Source organism: Trachypithecus francoisi, unplaced genomic scaffold, assembly GCF_009764315.1.
Source record: "Trachypithecus francoisi isolate TF-2019V2 unplaced genomic scaffold, Tfra_2.0 Lachesis_group8, whole genome shotgun sequence".
Lineage (NCBI taxonomy): Eukaryota > Metazoa > Chordata > Mammalia > Primates > Cercopithecidae > Trachypithecus > Trachypithecus francoisi.
In genome coordinates, this window is record NW_022681473.1 from 32,191,870 (window position 1) to 32,213,212 (window position 21,343).

The 21,343-nt window shown below is 38.5% G+C and overlaps 2 protein-coding genes across 3 annotated transcripts in view; one reads left to right on the plus strand and one right to left on the minus strand.

Moving 5' to 3' along the window:
- The window catches only part of CCDC73 (coiled-coil domain containing 73), a 145,228-nt gene extending 143,438 nt beyond the window's left edge, over positions 1 to 1,790 (plus strand). Inside the window, exon 17 of the mRNA XM_033208038.1 lies at positions 1,024 to 1,790. Within this exon, the coding sequence (XP_033063929.1) occupies positions 1,024 to 1,227 (204 nt within the window). The 3' untranslated portion in view covers positions 1,228 to 1,790. The remainder of the gene's footprint in view (positions 1 to 1,023) is intronic.
- EIF3M (eukaryotic translation initiation factor 3 subunit M) lies at positions 1,403 to 20,766 on the minus strand. Of its 2 annotated transcripts, XM_033208039.1 has the most exons (11): positions 20,610 to 20,766; positions 17,412 to 17,544; positions 15,839 to 15,977; positions 15,114 to 15,237; positions 14,620 to 14,714; positions 10,395 to 10,478; positions 9,329 to 9,428; positions 8,286 to 8,367; positions 3,190 to 3,333; positions 2,214 to 2,274; positions 1,403 to 1,751 (listed from the first exon to the last, which is right to left on the minus strand). In XM_033208039.1, exons 1-11 carry the CDS (start codon positions 20,649 to 20,651, stop codon positions 1,631 to 1,633), a joined length of 1,125 nt encoding a protein of 374 aa, XP_033063930.1. In that variant the 5' UTR covers positions 20,652 to 20,766; the 3' UTR covers positions 1,403 to 1,630. The 2 variants fall into 2 exon arrangements, with proteins under 2 accessions (XP_033063930.1, XP_033063932.1); XM_033208041.1 differs by lacking the exons at positions 15,839 to 15,977; positions 17,412 to 17,544 and having other exon boundaries at positions 20,610 to 20,736.
- Positions 20,767 to 21,343: the final 577 nt, after the last annotated feature.

Genomic DNA, 21,343 nt, shown 5'->3' on the forward strand with positions numbered 1-21,343 from the left:
AGATTGTTTTGCATGAAATTAACTCAAATTGCCGGGCACAGTGGCTCACGCCTGTAATCCCAGCACTTTTGGAGGCCAAGGTGGGTGGATCACGAGGTCAGGAGTTCGAGACCAGCTTGGCCAACATGGTGAAATCCTATCTCTACTAAAAATACAAAAATTAGCCGGGTGTGGTGGCACGCGCCTATAATTCCAGCTACTCAGGAGGCTGAGGCAGGAGACTCACTTGAGCCCATGAGGCGGAGGTTGCAGTAAGCAGAGATTGTGCCACTGCACTCCAGTCTGGGTGACAGAGCGAGACTGTCTCAAAAAAAAAAAAAAAAAGAACTAAAATTAATTTTTGGTAGGGATAAACTGGAAACAAATATTCCATAGTAGGTGATAAATCATCAAACATCCATAAAAGGGAGTATTTTGCAGCCACAGACAACTGTTTATAATGACCTAAGAAACTGCTCACAGAGGAAAATACATAAAATTCTATAGAATGATCAAATAGGCTAAAAATAGAAAAAAAGGCTAGCAGCAAATACCACCAAAATGTCAACAAGCCTCTCTGGATAAGGGATTACTAATGATTTTTAGTTTCTTTCTACTTTACTCTATTTTCTAAATTTCCAGTAAGTATTTTAACATCAGAAAAGAACCTTAAAATGAAAAAGTTATTTAACACACTATTTTTAAAATTACCCAATATAGTGTCTTGAAAACATGCCAACTTCCAACTATCTCATTGCTCCTTCCTGTTTCTTCAACAATGGTGCTCTGAAGCATGGGAGGAAACATGAAGTAAAAGGCAGTTTTTGTACACTTTACTTCCGTTACATATTAGAGATTTTGAAGATCTACTACATAAGCCTACACATTCACATTACATAGTTTTCTGGTGCCAGAACTACTAAGGTAGTGAACATCAGCCAAGAGATGGTGGTTTTACCACATACTCATAACTGCAGAGGCTTTACAGACTCTTTAAAGTCTTTTGTATAATTTCAAAAGTAAAATTAGTTTGGTCTTTCCTAGGTGAAAACAAAACCTCTGATAACAACTCCGCTACAAAGCCATTTACAGGCAATCAAGACTAAAAATACTTCTGGTGATGATGACTGGGAGAGCCTCATTACAAATCAACTAAGTGAAACTGAAAAGTTACTAACTTTAGAAAATGACAACCAACCAAAAAAAAGAAAAGCAGAAGAGATGTTGGAGAAAAAAAAAACAGATTAAAATAATATAGATAAGTGCTTTCTGCAGTGAAATTATATAACTGAAATGTTGGTATAGTTTTTACTAGAATAAAATGTAACTCTATAGTTGTCTTCACTTTTCCAAGTTTTTCTAATGTGAAGAAATTGTATTATTCTACTTCTGTCTTCCCTCTGTATATTATCCTTTCTTTAAAGTGCTCATTGCTTCTTCAATATCTTTTTTTACAGAACAGAATTTATGTATTGTATGACAGACATTGTGACACTTTGTAATTTATTACTTCATATCCTCTGGAGTTTGTGATTTTAGTATAAATTTGAGACAATAACTGTCCAGACTAGGCAAATTTTTTTAGTTTATAATGTTTTACTATGATTTAGGGATTTTTTTTTCATAGAACAAAAATTATAAGCATAAAAACTCAGGTATCAGAAAGACTCAAAAGGCTGTTTTTCACTTTGTTCAGATTTTGTTTCCAGGCATTAAGTGTGTCATACAGTTGTTGCCACTGCTGTTTTCCAAATGTCCGATGTGTGCTATGACTAAAAATTGAAGAATTAAACACAGTGTTAGTCAATCTATTATCCTGTTTTTTTTTATACTACTACAGATTTGAATCCAGTTAAAAGCAATATTAAATATACACAACAGACATAATTTAGAATTGTAAAAGAATTTAAGAATTACATAATTATTTTTAAAAAATCTTTACTGTATTGATCCTAAGCCTTCTAATTCTCCTGAACAACTATATAAAGCAGACATAAAAGTCATTAGTATTCTAGCCAATGCTAAGCCATTAAATGAAATGTGCTGGAAAATAGGACTCTTTCATTAAATAAGCTAATCACATTCAGTCTGAACTTTAATAAAATTATGATAAATAGCAACTATTTAACTACAGTCAACTGATAACACCACCTTGGTTCTCTAAACATTTAAGTGAAATAATTGAAACAAACTAAATCGTTCTATAAAATGCCGCAAAGCATTAAATATCTTACCTGACAACTACTTTTCTCTGGGTCTGATCAATTTTGCAGTAGACCATTTTAGTTCTTACCGCTGAAAAAAGATGTTTTATATTGTATGTTATATGGAAAATTTCCAAGAAAAATAGCTAAGGTATGAAAACTGTGACCAAGTGAGCCATAATAAAACTTTATACTGTTTCCCAACACTGCACACTGACTGTTTAAATCTAATAAGCAAAACAGTATGAGGCAAGCAAGTGGAAGGTCATGCGTTTCTCGTATGGCTGCTGGGATCATCTATATTAAATAAATATTGCATATAGTTTTTTTTTTTTTTTTTTAGTATTCTAGGTGTTCTTCCCCTACCATCTCATATAGGGAAATAAACTAATTTCCTACTAAGTTATTACTTCTTTATAGAAGACTTAGATCATTAGGGGAAAAAAGGTCAATAGTTCTGAATCTTTTATTAATCTTAATTACATAATCCCAACTTTCAAATTTAAAAAACTCAGATAAAACTCCTGAGCAGTTAAGTTGCTTTATAATCCAATTGTTCAGGAAGAAGTTCTTCTTTCTAGGCTCATCATAAAAAAACTGGTAATGGTTAACACTTGTAGATCACTTGTTGCCAGATCACTTGTAGATACTATGTGCCAGGCACTGTGCTTTACCTGTATTAATTCATTTAATCCTTACAACCACAAATGAATTCCTACATTCCTGTTTCACAAAGGAAGGGCCTGGTCTTAAATCCACGTCTTAAAACCACAATGGTGTATTGCGTAAGTGTCTTTCTTCTATGTGATTTCAAGGGATAGAATATAGCAGTTTGTATTTCTACTAATTTTTACCCTACAACAAATATATCCACTAATCTACTAAACACACATCTGCTACAAACAAATTTTTGTTGTGTAAGGTTCAGTTTCCAGATAAAAATCTTACTATGATCCATGTAGATGAGAAATTCTAGAAATAAATGAAAATGTTCTATCTGTCTTACCGTCAATAACAAATGCTTCAACATCATCAGCTCCAATCTGAAGTTCTTGCTGCATTGTATCAAAAGAAATTTCTTTATTTTCCACTGCCATTCCCATAAAAGTAAGTAGTCTCATTTTTGCCATATTCTGTTCATGTAATAGGCCTACATAACAGAATAGTGAAGCCTGATGAGTGTTCATACTAATGAAAGAGCTGCACTTTTTAAGAAAACTTAAGGAATTACCCAGTCCTGATCCAATTACATCTCATGTTAAGCTGCGGGCATTATTTTTACTTTTGTAATTGCGGAAATTATTGTGTGAGCACTTACACAGAATAATTTTGACAAAGCTTCTTATATTTATTTGCAAACTATAAACTGACTCCATGGAGTATTAAAAATAATTTTTCTATAGTACCATAGGTGATAGATTCAAAGTTAAGAATGGGCCATAAAATGATTATTTTTAGACCCTAAAAGTTTTGTACATTTTACATTTTTAAATAGTTATACATTTTAGGAGATAAAATCTACAAAGTACATTTCATAAGAACAATTTATATTTAGTTAAATTACCTAAGCTTATTTTTCGCACTAACAGCTCTTCATTTAAACACAGAGGATTTCTCATCTACTTACTAGTTTTTTCTGTGTTACTATTACTGGTAAACGTGAAGTTTTAAAATATTTTCACAAACATTTTCAGTTATTAAAAACATTCCATTTTGCTTCAGGTCACTATTTAAAACTCAAAACTACTTACAAATCAAAACTGTTGAGGTGTGTGTATCATTTAACATTTATAGGCCAAAACAGTTAGTACTAGGTATAAAGAGTACCATTAACAGTGATAATTGTTCTTTATAAGGCAAAAGTAGAAAACTGCACAAATAATTCAAATTTTGCATTATAATTTTTTTTTTTTTTTGAGATGGAGTCTTGCTGTGTTGCCCAGGCTGGAGTGCAGTGGCACTATCTCGGCTCCCTGCAAGCTCCGCCTCCTGGGTTCACGCCATTCTCCTGCCTCAGCCTCCCAAGCAGCTGGGACTACAGGCGCCCGCCAGCTCGCCCGTCTAATTTTTGTATTTTTAGTAGAGACGGGGTTTCACCGTGTTAGCCAGGATGGCCTTGATCTCCTGACCTCGTGATCCACCCGCCTCAGCCTCCCAAAGTGCTGGGATTATAGCCACCGCGCCCAGCCTGCATTATAATTTCTAATGAAATATGCTGTTATAATTATTCAGATAACAATGTGTTAGGCCTAGAAGAAAACTTAAGGAATTACCCAGTCCTGATCCTTTCACTTTAAAAACAAAACTAGGGAGCAAAGAGATTAAATGGTGACATAGTAAAAAAGTAGCAGTGATAGGCCTAGAATAGGTTCATTTCTAAAATAAAGGGCTAGAAACTTTAAAAATTAGGAATCCTAAATATATAACCTAGTCCTAAGAGCAGAATTCTAACACAATATCATATATACCTGTTTTGATGCTAATTTATTAATTATAAAACCAAGTTTCTAAAACTAATCTAGATTTACATGTTCCTTTTCACTGAACTTTTAAATTATGTAACATCAGCAAATGATCAAGTGCCCTCTAATACATTCAGAGCTTCAAGTCTGTATTGTTTAAAAAGTTATCTCTCTAAACACTCCATAAATAAATTTTAAATTTATAACACTCCTATATTAGTGGAAGATTAGGGAAGCCCATTAACATAGGGCATGATCATCTGTTAATTAGCTGTAATTATGATACAGGCTTCCTATTTGGCACAGATTCAACAAAAACATGGTCATCATAACTCAAATGAATGAGGTACACAAGTAAGTATTGCTAACTGGGTTTAATGGAAATCTACAGGCATCAAGAAATCAATTAGTGCACATTAACCCTAATTAACAAATGCAAATTAGATGCTGATTAACTTTCTGAAGCAAAAGGTAGCAACTGGATAACACCGGATTACATGTGAACATGTTAGGGCAATTCAGTTGACACAAGATAATGCTACTGTTGGCCTAAGTTGTCAGTGTTAATAAAAGAAAATGTTCTGACAAACTGATTGCAACTTGTGGAATCTAGATAGTTGTCACTAGGCTTTCAGCTGTAATAAATGTTTAATTATATAATTTAAAAAATACACATTAATATAAAGATGTTTTCTGAAAAGCATATAAACAAATTTCTAATAGAATACTGATGTGCACAGATGTTCAAGAAATGTAAGGCAAATGAAGGAATTTGAATTCTAGTTGGCACAATAAGCAATGTTACGAATTTTTTCCTATCAATGAACAAGTATTCAAGATTTTTTCAAAAATTCCTTAACATTCTCAGTTCTACTGGTACAGACAGACAATTCTCTTTCAATATGATAAAATGATAGAAACTTCTGAAATCTGTATTATTTTAAATACTCCTAAAATTAAATCTATTTTACTGTTCATCTTCTCTGCAGTTACAATCTTACCGTAAATGAAAAAACTTATCAGAGGAATGAAGATTATTTCTAGGCAGAATTCCATAAAACCGTTATCTATTTTATACGTGAAAACTTGCATCTAAAAACACTTTAAATTGATGTTTAAACTAACTTTAAAACAGAGAACCAAAGTTAAAACCTTTAGGACTCTTGTTCTGAAAAATCAAACTACTAAGGCAGTGCAGTATGAGTTAAAGATTTTGTAGGAAGCTGTGCTTTGTTTCATAAAACTAAAATACTATCTTCAAGGAGGAAGTCACAGTGTGCTGTGTCGTATTTCAATTTTAAAGTTATAAAAAATCTAATTTATGGAAACATTTATTCATTACTAATATGTCAAAACCTTAATGCAGTAATAAAAAAAGTGCATCATTGAGCAATTTCTGCATTGTCACTGACCCCTGTCTTAAAATGCTGCAATATAGAAAACCCAATTTTAATGCATGCAATAGCTTATGAACCAGTGCTCCTTTGAAACAGTCAATTACACATCAATGGGGGAGTGTCAAAGTGTTAATTACTACTCCTTTTTCCTTGGTGCATAAATAAAGAGGTTGCTGACATTAACATTCCATCACATAGCTTCATGCCACAAAACAAATTAACTGGGACAGAATGTGGTTTTCTGGGTCTAGTGCACCTGGCAAAGCTTTGTACACAAACACACATCTACTTTATCTTGGTGTATTTCAAATGCCCTATTATGTTCAGAATAAGTCCCCAATTCCAATAGAGGCACACAATTTAGAGGTGACAAACATTAATGATTACCAAATTGAAGACTAAGTATAATCAAAGTAGATCATATATTCATCTGTATCCTCAAGAACCAGGAAGACTAGTCTCAAAAAACAAAAAAAAAATTCAGTCTTAATATGGAAAATATAATCAATCTCTAATGTATTTTGAGTATTGCCTACTAGGAAAACAAAGCAGCTTAGCTTCACAGTTGACTCCAGTGTAAAACAAACTGGTAGTTTACAACATTTAAAATCTGTTCAACTGCAGATTTTCTAAGTTTTCTCTTTGTATTTTAACATGTTAAAAACATGCTCCAGAAGGAAATTAAAATATTGAACATATATAGGGTTTGCTCAGTAAGAATAAGATTTGATTCAATTTGACAAACATTTGCTGAACTCTGATATGCTAGACAAGAAAATTCAAAGATAAAAATAATAAAGACTATGCTGTTTTCAACAAACTGCAGTTAGAAAAGTCTTACTATCATGTAAAATTACATTTCCAATATCTAATTCCATCTTTCAGATCTAACTGGCAATACTATATATACTTCTGTGATTTGTTAATGGCGGGGGTATCCAAGCATAAAATACTACAGTAGAGGGGGAAAAAACTATTTGTTACCATTCTGTGGCTATGGCTTAAAAAAAGGAACCAAAAATAGAAATAACCAGATATCTAAGGAATAAGGTCTTCTACAAAGAAACAATATTATTTTAAGAATGTTTAGCTTAATAAAGTACCTTTAATCATCAAATTTTATCAGCTCTTAAAACATTTCTGAAAGTTACCATTATGATCAAAATAATGGTAATTCTTTCAGTTGCTTTTCTGCTCACTCCATCCCTAAATTTTAAAAACAAATGTACCAATGGAACCATTTCTATCTCAGTCTTCTCTAAGCACCCGATTCTTGCTATAACTTTACCTCAAAGAATTGTGGTACAGAAGAGCTGGAAGGGCCTAAAGTTCAGCAAGCTCTTAAATGAGACAAAAAGGGTCCAAGTTGTTTTCTCTTTTTTTTTTGGAGACGGAGCCTTACTCTGTCTTCCAGGCTGGAGTGTAGTGATGCGATCTCAACTCACTGCAACCTCTGCCTCTGGGGTTCAAGTGATTCTCTTGCCTGAAGCTCCTGAGTAGCTGGCACTACAGGTGTGTGCCACCATGCCCACTAATTTTTGTATTTTTAGTAGAAATGGGGTTTTGCCATGTTGGCCAGGCTGGTCTTGAACTCGTGACCTCAAGTGATCCACCCACCTCAACCTCCCAAAGTGCTGGGATTACAGGCACCAAGTTGTTTTCTTTTTTTGTTGTTGTTGAGACGCAGTCTTGCTCTGTTGCCCAGGCTGGAGTGCAGTGGCAGGATCTTGGCTCACTGCAACCTCCACCTCTGACTCCGCCTCCCGGGTTCAACCTCCAAGGTTGATTCTCCTACCTCAGCCTCCCAAGTAGCTAGGACTTCAGGCGCCCGCCACCACACCCGACTAATTTTTTTGTATTTTTAGTAGAGACAGGGTTTCACCATGTTAGTTAGCCAGGATGGTCTCTACTTCCTGATCTTGTGATCCACCCGCCTCGGCCTCCAAAGTGCTGGGATTACACCTGTGAGCCACCTTGCCCAGTCCCAACTTGTTTTCATACTCCCAGTTTCATTCTCTATCACAAATGCCACCTCCTACACCTTCTTGGTTTCTGATTCTCAATTCACTCTAAGTAATATTTTAAACTACCTATTTTTGTGCTGTTCTATCATACATGACTCCTTTTAGGATTATCTACAAATAAGGCCACAACCATACTTGCTGGACCACATAGTACATAACTGTTAGTGTAGCATATTCCCACCTCTGTCTGTGCCTCAAAGAATAAACCCCAAAACTTACCAAGTGAATCAATGAAGTCTTTATTATTCTGATAAAACTTGACATATGATGCCAATTTAGCACTCACAAAAATGGTTAAAAGCTATACAGATAAGAGACAAAAAAGATACCATCAATACAGAATTAAGATTTAAGATATTTTAAGATATTGTAAGATATTTTAAGATACTGTAAAGATATTTTAAAGACACTCCTACATTTTGTTCAATGCAGAAATATCATCTGTTTCATTAAATTACCAAACCATCTGCTTTCATATGGCTCACTTTTAAAATGAATCAGTAAATACACTGCGCTCTAAATTATCCACACTGAAAGATGGTGGCTAATGGCATAGTCCAGATGCACAACAGTCCAAAATATATTTATACTTGCATTTGAAAAATGTTCATGTGTTTTTAAATATCAGATTTATCTTCCTAAGTGGGGCTAGGAACAGTATATATGTAATAAAAAAGAAACTTGTATTATCTAAGTCTATAATGGTGAGTAAGTGAGAAGATGAAAGAAAGGGAGGTGGCCGGGCGCAGTGGCTCACGCCTGTAATCCCAATACTTTGGGGAGTCAAAGTGGGCAGATCACTTGAGGTCAGGAGTTGGAGACCAGATCAACATGGCAAAACCCTGTCTCTACTAAAAATACAAAACTTAGTTGGGTGTGGTGGCATGTGCCTATAACCCCAGCTACTTCTCCTGGAGGTTGAGGCAGGCGAATCGCTTAAACCAGAGAGTTGGAGGTTGCAGTGAGCCAAGATCATGCCACTGCATTCCAGCCTGGTGAGAGTGAGACTCTGTCTCAAAAAAAAAAAAAAAAAAAAAAAAAAGAAAGAAATTAAGAAAGGGAGGAAGAATAGGACTGTGCTCAGTGGTTGGAGAAAAGCTGGTCCTAAATATGTCTGTTACTGATATAAAAATAAATAGTTCTTTATCTTTCCATATCTTGCCATTAGTCACTTTTATTAATGCAAAGAAAAAGAGTCCTGCTTTTCTTTGGAAAATTTAGGAAAGGAGAACATTTTTCACATTAAAGGATAAACTACTTACATCATGAATAAGCTCGCCTTCCAAAAACTTGACTGGTTTTAAAGTAAGAAGGTGGTCAAAAAGAAATGCATTTGGGTCTTTCAATGCTCGTACAATACACCTTAATTAGAGAACAAAAAATGTAAGCTCAGGGTTTTGAAATGCTAGCTTTTCACTGAGTTTTTGCAGATCATAAAATATACTTAATTCAGTAAAATATCTAACAGTCCAAAACATATATACAACATTAAAAAAGTTACAGGATAGGGTTAAGACAGGCCAATAAATTTATCAGGTTCATCTGTTTTAACAAAATGAAATATATTAATTGTAGAAAAAAAACACAGCTGGAGAGAAAGCACCAAGGTAATCAAATAGCAAGCAGCAGCCAGAACCATATGCCAGACACTAAGTGCTTCACTTGCCTTATATCTCATTTATTCCTCAGAACAACCTAGGAGACAAACAGTATTAACTATGCCCCCTTTATCAACTATGAAGCAGCTCAGAAGTGCTAATTAAGAGGTGGAGTAAGAATGTGAATGGAGGCAGTCTGACCTCAAAGCCAAGGACCTTTACCACCAACTTTCCTTTTTACCAACTCCTATCATGTAGAGGTTCACACAAAGTAATGACCATGTCAAGAAGTTTCACAATCCTTATTACAAAGATTTAGAAAACTGATTCTATTCTTGTTACCAGTTAGATCTAAGACTGTTAAAAGCCCTTATTCTCATTAGCAATGGGTTAATTCTTGGCAAGCCATCAACTTTCCACCTATAAGCTTTAATATTAGGGTTAATTGGCCCAAGATTAGGTTCTAATTCTTGGGTTGGGATCATCATCCCCATACCAGCAATACCCCCACCCAGTAAACACCATGCAGCTATTTCATATTCAAGCTACAAGTTCTTCCAATATCAAACCTTGAATTTTAGTATCTACATTAGAATCACCAGGAAATGCACACTATCAAATGGCTCTGGATCACTCATGGTTGCAAACATGATTTTAGTTACATAATTTAATACTGTAGCTCACCTCTAAACTGCTGACAAACCCTCAGTAGAGTAACGTTTAACAGTACCTGTGGGCATCAACTCGAGCCTGGGAAGCATTATCCTCTGTGTAACTTCCAAGCAATTCCACCATGACTTTTGAAGCAGCATCACTAAAAAGAAATACTGCTTTAGGAACTTGAAAGTATTACTGCTATTCATTCATTTAAAAATATTTTTAAGAGGCAGGTACTATGCTGATGACATATGTAATGGTGACTAAGAGAGACAAAATCCCTGTCTATGGGAAAAGTCATGAAACCTTCCTTTTAGTAGGAAAGATGGACAACTAAGGAAAGTAAGTGCTATGAAGGAAATAAATGGTGATGTAATCAAAGCAACAAGAAAGGAAAGGCTACTTTATGTACAGTGAGAAAGCAAAGTCTCCCTCAGAAGAGATGACATGTAAGCTGAGACCAAAAGGATGTAAAATATCCTTTTCTTGGCCATGAAAAGAACTGGGTTCATGAAAGTGGGGTAAGATGACTTTCCAAGCAGAGGGAAGACCAAGTATAAAGGCCCTAGGTGGAAAAAAAGTTTTGTGTCCCAGAAACTGTTAGGACAGTATGGCTGAAGTTGAGACAAGACCAAATATTTAAGTAACTCTACTTAAGATACCCTTCCAATTAAGTTATTCTTACAGTTAGATAGATGATCAGTTCTCACTGCAGTAAATAGGGCAAAATAAATGCAGTCATTCAAACTGGACTTTTAGAAAATGTTTATCTTTACTCCTCATGACTTCCTTTAAACTGTGGAATCTTCAGCTTATAGAAAGCTTTGTTAACTAGGAGGAAGAGGTTTTTTTTTTTCCTTTTTTCAATTTCTAAAAATACTTACTCCCCATATCTGAGTTCAACCTGGGTAAAATCAGCAGGAACGGTATCATTTATTTTAAAATGATAAATGCTATCTAAAACTTCTCTCAAAACTAAGGTTTACTAAGATTCAGAAATATCACTATAAGCATGGCTAAGTGGTAACCTACAACTTTTTCTTCTTTTTTTTTTTCTTCGAGACAGAGGCTCGCTCTGTCGCCCAGGCTGGAGTGCACTGGCGTGATCTCGGCTCACTGCAAGCTCTACCCCCCGGGTTCACACCATTCTCCTGCCTTAGCCTCCCGAGTAGCTGGGACCACAGGCACCCACCAGCACGCCTGGTCTCGATCTCCTGACCTCGTGATCCGCTCGCCTCAGCCTCCCAAAGTGCTGGGATTACAGGTGTGAGCCACCGCGCCCAGCCGGTAACCCGCATCTTAAATGTAGTGATACAAATGCCTAAGCACAGTGGCACGTGCCAATGGTCCCAGCTACTCAGGAGGCTTGCTTGAGCCCAGGAATTCAAGGCTTTTTGCACTACAACTGCACCTATGAACAGCCAAATACCCACTGCACTCCAGCGTGGGCAACATGGCCACACCCCGCCTCTAAAAATAAAAAATTAATATTGAACTCAACCTGAAAGAGGCCATGATCCACAGGAGCCAGAGTAGCTGAAAAACTTGTTTACTGGTGGTCTGAGCTTTGAAACTAGAGATAGTAGTTTTAGAGAATATTTTAAGAAATTGGAGCACACTCACAGGTTGTGTGGTAATCAGACCCCCAAACAAAATGTTCCAGAGACTGTGGTTTTGTGACTTACTCTTGTGTTGAAGAGGTGGATGCAGCAATGTGTGCTCGATCACACAAAGACAGCTGTTTCCAGAGAGAGTTCTGGGAAGGCCAACGCCCATTCAACATTTGTTGGTGATGTTAAACAAGATACAGAAGAACATAATTTGAGAGACTACTTTGCAAAGTATGGCAAGATTGAAACCACAGAAGTTCATGGAGGACGGGCAGAATGGAAAAAAGATAGGATTTGCTTTTGTAACTTTTGATGATCGTGATACAGTTGGTAAAATTGTGGTTCAGAAATAACACTCCATTAACAGGCGTTAGTGAAGTGAAAAGGGCCCTTTTTAAACAACAGGTGCCGTTGTAGAGTGGATCTAGCAACTTTATGGGTTGTGGAGGAAGCTCTGGAGATGGCAGTTTTGGCCATGGGTAGACACTCTGGTGGAAGAGGCTATGGTGCTGGGGTGGTGGCAGCAGTAGTAGTTATGGAGGAGGGGTTGCTGGATATAATGGATTTGAAGGTGATGGTGGCAACTACAGCAGTTGTCCTGGTTTTGATAGTAGAGGCGGGTATGGTGGTGGTAGATATGGTGGCAGCAGTGGAGGGCATGATAGTTACAATGAAGAAGGAAATTTGGGGAGTGGTAATTATGGTGGTGGTGGGAACTATAATGATTGTGGATATTACAGTGGACAATGACAATCAAATTACGGACCCATGCATGAAAGGGGGCAGCTTTGGTGGATAATGCTTGGGCAGTCTCTATGGTGGTAAATATGGTAGCACAAGGTTCTACAAACAGCAGAAAAGGGCTACAGTTTTTAGCAGGAGCACAAGCAAGGAGAAGTCAGAAAAGCCACAAGTTACTTTGAGGCAATCATCCAAATGCATTAGAGGAACTGTACAAGTCTGCCACCGAGGAATGATGATCCACAGTCAGAAAAGTTACTGCAGCTTAAACAGGAAAGCCTTCTCTTGTTCAGGACTGTCATAGCCAAAGTTTGTAAAAAGTGCAGCTATTCATGAATTCAGTGTAGTGTCAATTAGATGTACATTCCTGAGGTCTTTTATCTGTTGTAGCTTTGTCTTTTTCTTTCCTTTACATCAGGTGTGTTGCCCTGTAAAATTATGGTAGTGTAGTGGTACCAGGAATAAAAAACTAAGGAATTTTTAACTTTTCAATAAAAATTAAAACATATAATGATTGAACTATAAAAATGCAAAGAAAAACTTTTTAAAAAACCACATCTTACTCATTATCTTGTACCACACTGTAAGCACAGGTACAAGTCATTTTCCAGTTTTAGCAACCACAGTGTACTTCAATCTTCTCAGCTAAAGAAATCTTTTTAATCCATTTGAAGCACACATCATGGTGTCTGACATGTAAGAGCTTAGTGACCAGTATCACCCTTTAAAATGCACAACAGACACCACGTGCATCAACCACCAATATAAATAAAGTCATGAAGGGGGCACCTATAAACGTGAAGCATTTTTACTTAACTGCTAGGCAAACTCTCAAATTTTACTAATTAAAATATGTTAAAATATGTATTTTATGTGTTCTAAAGAAGAAAACCAACTCTCAACATTTAGATCGGCAGAATGTCAGAAATTTCATGTTTAAGCAAGTATCCCCTTCCAGTGCCCTACTGTGGATAGCATTTATCCACTCAGTGCCCAATAAGTGCTATCTTCTTGGGAATGCGATGGTTAGCAGAGGTTCCTTGCCTTCACTTAGCCTACAACCTTACTTTCAACCAAGGGTGTTAAACGCTAGCATACAGGTAGAGGGTGCTGTAAAAGGGAGGCACTCACCGAAATACGGGAGGGGTGTTTCTGGCAGAGAAATGAAGCTGACTGTAATAAGACTACTTAGACAAGGGGCAGGCAAACTTTCTGTACAGGGCCAGAGAGTAAATATTTTAAGCTTTGCAAGCTATAATGGTATCTGTTGTAACTAAACTCTTGGCAAAAGCAGGCACAGACAATATGTAAATGAATACACATGGATGTAATACCAATGTTATGGACCCTGAAATCTGAATTTCATATAATATCCATATATCATGAAATACAACCCTTTCTTTGATTTTCTTTCTCAATCATTTAAAAATGTAAAAACCATTCTTAGTACACGGGCTACACAAGAACCAGGGTCAGCTCCTGGTCCAGACTGGCAAAGAGCATGGTGCTTTTATACCTGACATAGGCTCGCTATGTCTAGGGTGTGATAAGCAAGAGGAAGGACATGGGTGGAGAGAGGGAATTAACACAAAGTTTTTTGTAGTCTGCCACTGCACCATCCAAAAATGATGAGATGCTTCACCACATTCACCAAGCTCACGCTACAGCAATAGGTTGAAGCCCATGTTGGAAAGGCCCCCCATCCTTTCTTTTTCTAGGAAAAAAAGCCAAATTTCACTTTTTAAAAAGTTCAAAGATGAGGGAAAACCACTTCTAATCTTTACAGTTATCTTTAACTTAGTAGGTCAAATTTATAAAAATAGATTTAGAGCAACTCTGTGGAGAACAGAGTAAAGCAAAATTACTGACCCTACTTCTCTTTAAAAAACATCCCCATCTACTTATACTGCCTGTTAAGTTATAAGTTAGTTCATTACTTTTGAATACCTCTTCTTACAATCCACAAGGGCCTCATAAAGTAGTCTTAAAAGGGTATGCTTTTTTTCAGTGGTGAGATTCCAGTCAGAAATCCATTTTCTAACCTACAAGAGATTGACAAAAGGAGAAAACTGAGTAACACATTTATTATAAAAGTACATTTCTGGCCAGGCATGGTGGCTCACGCCTATAATCCCAGCACTTTGGAAGGCCTAGGTGGGCGGATCACCTGAGGTCAGGAGCTCGAGACCAGCCTGACCAAAATAGAGAAACCACGTCTCTACTACAAATATAAAATTAGCCGGGCATGGTGGTGCATGCCTGTAATCCCAGCTACTCAGGAGGCAGAGGCAGGAGAGCTGCTTGAACCCTAGAGGCGGAGGTTGTGGTGAGCTGAGATTGTGCCATTGCACTCCAGCCTGAGCAACAACAGTGAAACTCCGTCTCAAAAAAAAAAAGTACATCTTTTATAAGCAGAACAACTATTCCACTCAGTAACTCACTTGATCCAGCTCAGTGGGAATGTACTGGATGGCCCCACAAGATGCTGCCACTTTAATAAGGCTGCAATACACTGTATATCTTACAGGAGTATTCTTGTCCATCCCATGGAAAAGGTTGCTTAACCTGGTTAACAAACAAATAAACAAGGTTTGAAATCAGCAACCAGTTTTAAGTTGAGGTTAGCTCTCACCACAAACCTGTGGCAGATATCATTAATAACTTCATATTACAAAGAAAGAAACTAGGGCACAGAAAGGTCAAGCCACTTGCCCAAGGTCACAGCTAATAAGAGCCACAGCTGAAAGTAAAGTTTCAGAATTCCTGCTCTGAACCATTAAAAGTTAGTAACATGAGCCGGGTGTGGTGGCTCATGCCTGTAATCCCAGCACTTTGGGAGGCTGAGGCAGGCGGATCACGAGGTCAGGAGATTGAGACCATCCTGGCTAACACAGTGAAAACCCGTCTCTACTAAAAATACCAAAAAAAAAAAGAAAAAAATTGAGCCGGGCGTGGTGACAGGCACCTGTAGTCTCAGCTACTTGGGAGGCTGAGGCAGGAGAATGGCGTGAACCCGGGAGGCGGAGCTTGCAGTGAGCCGAGATCACGCCACTGCACTCCAGCCTGGGCGAAAGAGCCATGCTCTGTCTCAACAACAGCAGCAAAAAAGTTAGTAACATGAAAATAGCCCCTTGAAAAACCGAGTTTCTTTCAGATTTCAACTTACAACTGCAGTCTCAGAGATGGGCGTTCACCTTCGCGAAATTTGACCAGCTTTTCACATAGGCTTTCAATCAAAGCTTCTTGCTTGTCTGGTTCCAGGATCAAGAGTAGGGATACCACACTGTTCATTACACTTTCAACATCTACACAAGTATGGATAACAAAATCAACAGTGATACTACAATACTCAATGCGTCTAGTTAAGTATGCATTTCCAATGTTTTAATACAACGAAGACCATCAAATATAAGACACTTTTGCATTCAGAAAGCAACTTGTATATTTTATTAAAGAGGAAGGAAATTGTTACCTAAGATGTGGTTTCTTTTCTTTTTTTTTTTTTTTCAGATGAAGTCTCGCTCTGTCGCCCAGGCTGGAGTGCAGTGGTACAATCTCCACTCACTGCAACCTCTGCCTCCCGGGTTCCAGCGATTCTCCAGTCTCAGCTGCCCGAGTAGCTGGGACTACAGGCGTCCGCCACCACACCCGGCTAATTTTTGCATTTTTAGTAGAGACAGGATTTCATCATATTGGCCAGACTGGTCTTGAACTCTTGACCGTGTGCTCCACCTGTCTTGGCCTCCCAAAGTGCTTGGATTACAGGTGTGAGCCACTACACCTGGCCTAAGATGTGGTTTCTAACTAGGTAAAACAGAGACTGATTTACATGTATATAAAGTTTCAATTTTTACTGTCATGATATTCAATCATTTGGAAGTTACTGGCATGATTTGGGGCTAGGATACTTTCTTAATTAAGGAAAACTTTGTATATACATATAGGAAATCAGAAATTAAAGCTGTCAACTCTCTGCTTGAATTAGTTATTTGTAAGTATTACAGATATTAATCACATCCCAAATTTAATCTCTAATTTTTTCATATACGTGCTGCCGAAATCAGCATCCAAGTTTGATCTCTAAACCTTAACTAGAGATTTCTGAACTCACAATTCTGAAAATTTCCCATTCTATCTCAATAAATAGGAAATTGGCCTAGTAATTACATGGCTATTAGATTACTTGAAATTGTATCCCACTTGATGTTAATCTAAAACTTATGAACAGGAAAGAGCTTCATTTTTTTCTGAGATTATCAGCATTTAGTGTAGTAACACTTAAGAAATATACCTGTGCATAAAATAGAGGTTTTCTCAAAATAGGTTTACTTGATAGGCATAATAGATTACACAAACTGAAAGCATGTGTGAAGGTAAGATTGAAAACAACAGTGTTTAGACTCTGGTTAACAGTGTATTGTATAGTTGAAATAGCTAGAAGAGAACTGTTGAATATTTCCAACATAAAAGATGTGTGATATTCCAATTACCCTGGTTTGATCATTACACATTGCATACATATATCAAAATATCACCTGTGCCTCCAAAATATGTACAACCACTACCCATCTATTTAAAAGTCCTTAAGTCTAAAATTCAAAACACATAAATACAGTCAGCCTTCTGTATCTGAGGGTTCCAAATCCTCCTTGCCTCGGATAATGAGGGACGACTGTATAATTCACAAGAAAAATTCAAAAGATTTTATTGGGAAATATAAGAAAAAATTAAAAACAAACCTTTATCATCCTCCTTCAGACACACATCACAGGCTTCAATAATTTGAGCTAAATCAACATGAAGTCCACCTTCTGAGTTCTCTTCTGAAATCTCAGCTCCTTTAGATTTCAGATAAGCACGAAGCTCAGCAGCCTGTTGAGGATTGCTCTATTATAAAACTGACTATAAATGACAAAGCACAATCTCAAATTCTGTCCTCTTTCTGAAAAACTAAAATGCAAATACTGTATTCAACAACTATTTCAAATAATGTTGAAGACTCCTCCCTCACCTCATCCATCTTGGCAATCCCACAAGAGCCACAGGTTTTCCTCCACAAGGTTCAGTGGCTCTTTAGAGACGCTACAGCCCCCATGGATCACCTTCAGAATTTCTCTCATGTAGTCTGCACCCTGCTGGACTTCCAGCACACAGCAAAAACCTTTTTGATAATATAACCCAAAGAGTTTGGTGGGGGTGTGGTTGCTGGGGAGAAGAAATCAATCTGACTTGGCAGATTTCTCTTTTTTGAAAGAAATGAACAATAGTATTGCTCTCAAGTACACGCATTAACCACGGTTACTAGAAAAGTTACAGACATTACCTTGGCAAAAGGGTAATCATTTGTTAATTAGTTGAGAATCTATTTGAGATAATAAGCATTTTGGTTCACAAAAGGGTAATGCCTGTGAATATTGCCTTAAAATTACATCGAACTGCATCTACTATGCAACTAATCTCTTAGAAATGCATACCCGAGTCAGCATGCATCTTCAGACCTATAAAAACACAATTACGGTACCACATTCAGTCACTTGGACATTTCCTACCCTACTACCAAATTATATACATCTATTCCATTTTTCTCCTGGGACTCTATCTATGGCAGCCAAACAAATGAAGATTTTTTTTTTTTTGAGATGGAGTTTTGCTCTTATTGCCCAGGCTGGAGTGCAATGGCGTGAGTGGAGTGACGCAATCTCGGCTCACGGCCACCTCTGCCTCCAGGGTTCAAGCAATTCTCCAGCCTCAGCCTCCCAAGTACCTGGGATTACAGGCATGCGCCACCATGCCCAGCTAATTTTGTATTTTTAGTAGAGGCAGGGTTTCATCATGTTGGTCAGGCTGGTCTCGAACACCTGACCTCAAGTGATCCACTGGTCTTGGCCTCCCAAAGTGCTAAGATTATAGGCATGAGCCACCATGCCCAGCCTGGTTTTAAAGATAATTAAATGAGAATGTGCAACAGGAAGATGAAAGGATACCATTAGTAAATGCACTGGCATTACAATTTCTAGACCAAGCCAAAAAAAAAAAATCAAAACCATCAAGATTTTTAAACCCCCAAGCATGTTTAGTTGCCTCAGGAAAGTATTAAACCTGCAGATTTGACGGTACTATCCTTTCAGGTAACAAGCACACAGTAACTTCATATAGGAGTTGGTATTATAAGCAAGATTAAAAAAAGAAAACAAACTGTCACCATGTCAGAGAAAACAAAAATACCACCAGAAATTATGCTTCATGCTTCTCTATGGAGGAAACAGATACAAAGTAAACTTTTTCTAAGAATTATTCAACCACGTTTGCTGTTTTTCTGTCATCCTCACTGCCACAGTGGTTGTGGAGCAGCATAAGCAAAAGAAAACAAAAAAAGATTAAGAATTCCATTTTAACTCTAACCAAGCTGAGAATTTGACCAAAGTTAAACTAATCCTGAGCAATTTCATATTTCCCTGAAAGGACTGGCTACAATGCAACTGATGTTACAAGAACAGAAACACAGCCTGAGAAGGCACTTTAAGATATGATCAATGACAAGAACTTTCTCCATTCACAAATCCCTTCGTATGTTAAAAAAAAAAAAGAAAATCCAAATACTTTCTCAGTTAACCTAACAGCCAACTGTTGGTAACATGCTTCCATTTCTAATCAGGTATTTTTTTTTGTCTTTCATATATTCCTATCTGTGTTTAATCCCCTCCCCATCCTTGACCTTTTCTCCACCTTTTGCATTTTCCCTTCTTTCTTTGCTCTTCTGAGCATCGGAACTGCATTCCTACCATGGGGGGGAGGGGTAATCACTCCCTCCCGCAATTCTGTAAGTTGTCTTAGACATGCGAAGTTTATATGATATTCAATCATTTGGAAGTTACTTCCATGTTAGTAGAGTAACAGAAATAAAACGACAAACTTGGACTCCACAGAAGAGTTTTCAGTAACACAAAATTAACTTTAAGAATACCATGTCATGTTTAACTCCCAATTAAGGTTAAACTTTTGTTATGGGGAAAATGAGAACCATCAGCCCTGTACACCAAAGAGCAAACGCCAAACGGGAAATTTAAAAATATCAGTATGGTCCATCAGGTGTATGCCTCACAGAATTTAAGAGCTGAACTGATACCATACTTCCGGGGTACAGAACAACTCTCACCCTCGTACAAGTAGGAACAGAAAGCAAGTATAAAATACGGGTCGTCTTCGCCTGTAATCGCACAGTAATACGGGCATTCTAATCTTATTTTATTATTTATTTATTTATTTTTTTGAGAGGGACTCTCGCTCTGTCGCCCAGCGGCATGATCTTGGCTCACTGCAAACTCCGCCTCCCGAGTTCAAGCGATTCTTTTGCCTCAGCCTCCCCAGTAGCTGGCACTACAGGCGTGTGCCACCACGCCTGGGTAATTTTTTTGTATTTTTAGTAGAGACGGAGTTTCACCGTGTTAGCCAGGTGGTCTCGATCTCCTGACCTCGTGATCCGCCCGCCTTGGTCTCCCAGAGTGCTGGGATTACAGGCGTGAGCCACCGCGCCCGGCCCGGCATTTTGATCTTTAGCACAAAATTACTTTTCCCTACCCTGCTTATGCTGACTACAGATTCACCACCTCCTACTCCGGATGTGGCTGCATTTGAGGAAAGGAAGCCGACATCATTCCTAATCAGTCTAAAAATACTATGTCGTCAGAAGTGAGTCCCGACGCGGACCAGGAAGCTGGCGGTGGAGCGTCGGGACCCGCGCGGGGACGGCCGGCAGGCGAGCTGGTGCGAATCGAGGCCAGGAACGCGCGCCCCAGCCACGCGGCCTCCCCATTCTGGCGTGTAGGACAGCTGCGGGTGTCAGCCCCGGCCGTCCCGGCCCGGGCTCGGCACCGGTCCCTCGCGCTACTGAGACATCCCCCACCCCACTGTGGCGGCACCCGCAGTCCAAGGCACACCTGATCTTCCTCACTGATGTCGATGAAGGCCGGGACGCTCATGGCGAAGACCCGGGCACAGCTGACACTCCACTCGCAAGACCACGCCGACCGGAAAAGGGAACTGGACCGCGCTACGCTGCCGCGCAACTGCTTCCGGGTCACCCTGTGCGGGGACCTGTTGGGGCGGGGCCTTGAGAGCCAATCCTACCGCGCGCTCTCGCCGCGGAGCGCAGCAGGGCGTGGCGTACGCTCTCGGGCTGGCCTAGTAGGTGGGACTTACTGGGTCTCCACCAGCGACGCTTGTCGCGGCCTTCAGGTTCCAGGCTCGTGTAGCTATCTGCTTTGATGTTGCCTCCCGCTGGCGCCTCCCCAAGTCCACCTTCCCTTGAAATGTTAAGCTTATTGTGTCTTACGAAGTATGGATGGGTTTGTGTGGACCTGGAACTCTCCTGTACTGCTGTTGGGAACATAAAATGGTGCAGTCACTTTGCAGAGGAGCGGCGGTTTCTCAAAAAGTTCAGCATCCACCCAGCATATGACCCAGCTATTATACTACTAAGTATTTACCCAAACTGTGTGTCCTTACAAAGACTTGTACAAGAATGTTCACTGCCGCTTTTAAGAAATAGCAGCTTTGGCTGGGCGCAGTGGCTCTTATGCACTTTGGGAGGCCGAGGAGGGCGGATTACTTGGGGTCAGGAGTTGGAGACCAGCCTGGTCAACATGACAAAACCCCGTCTCTACTAAACATA

Coding starts and splice junctions, on each gene's coding strand:
- EIF3M (XM_033208039.1), bottom strand. CDS start 20,651: ATGAGCGTCCCGGCCTTCATCGACATCAGTGAGGAAGATCAG. Junction 9,429..10,394: donor GCTCGAGTTGATGCCCACAG/GTACTGTTAAAC, acceptor TCTCTAATTAAG/GTGTATTGTACGAGCATTGA. Junction 1,752..2,213: donor CAGAGAAAAGTAGTTGTCAG/GTAAGATATTTA, acceptor TTCAATTTTTAG/TCATAGCACACATCGGACAT.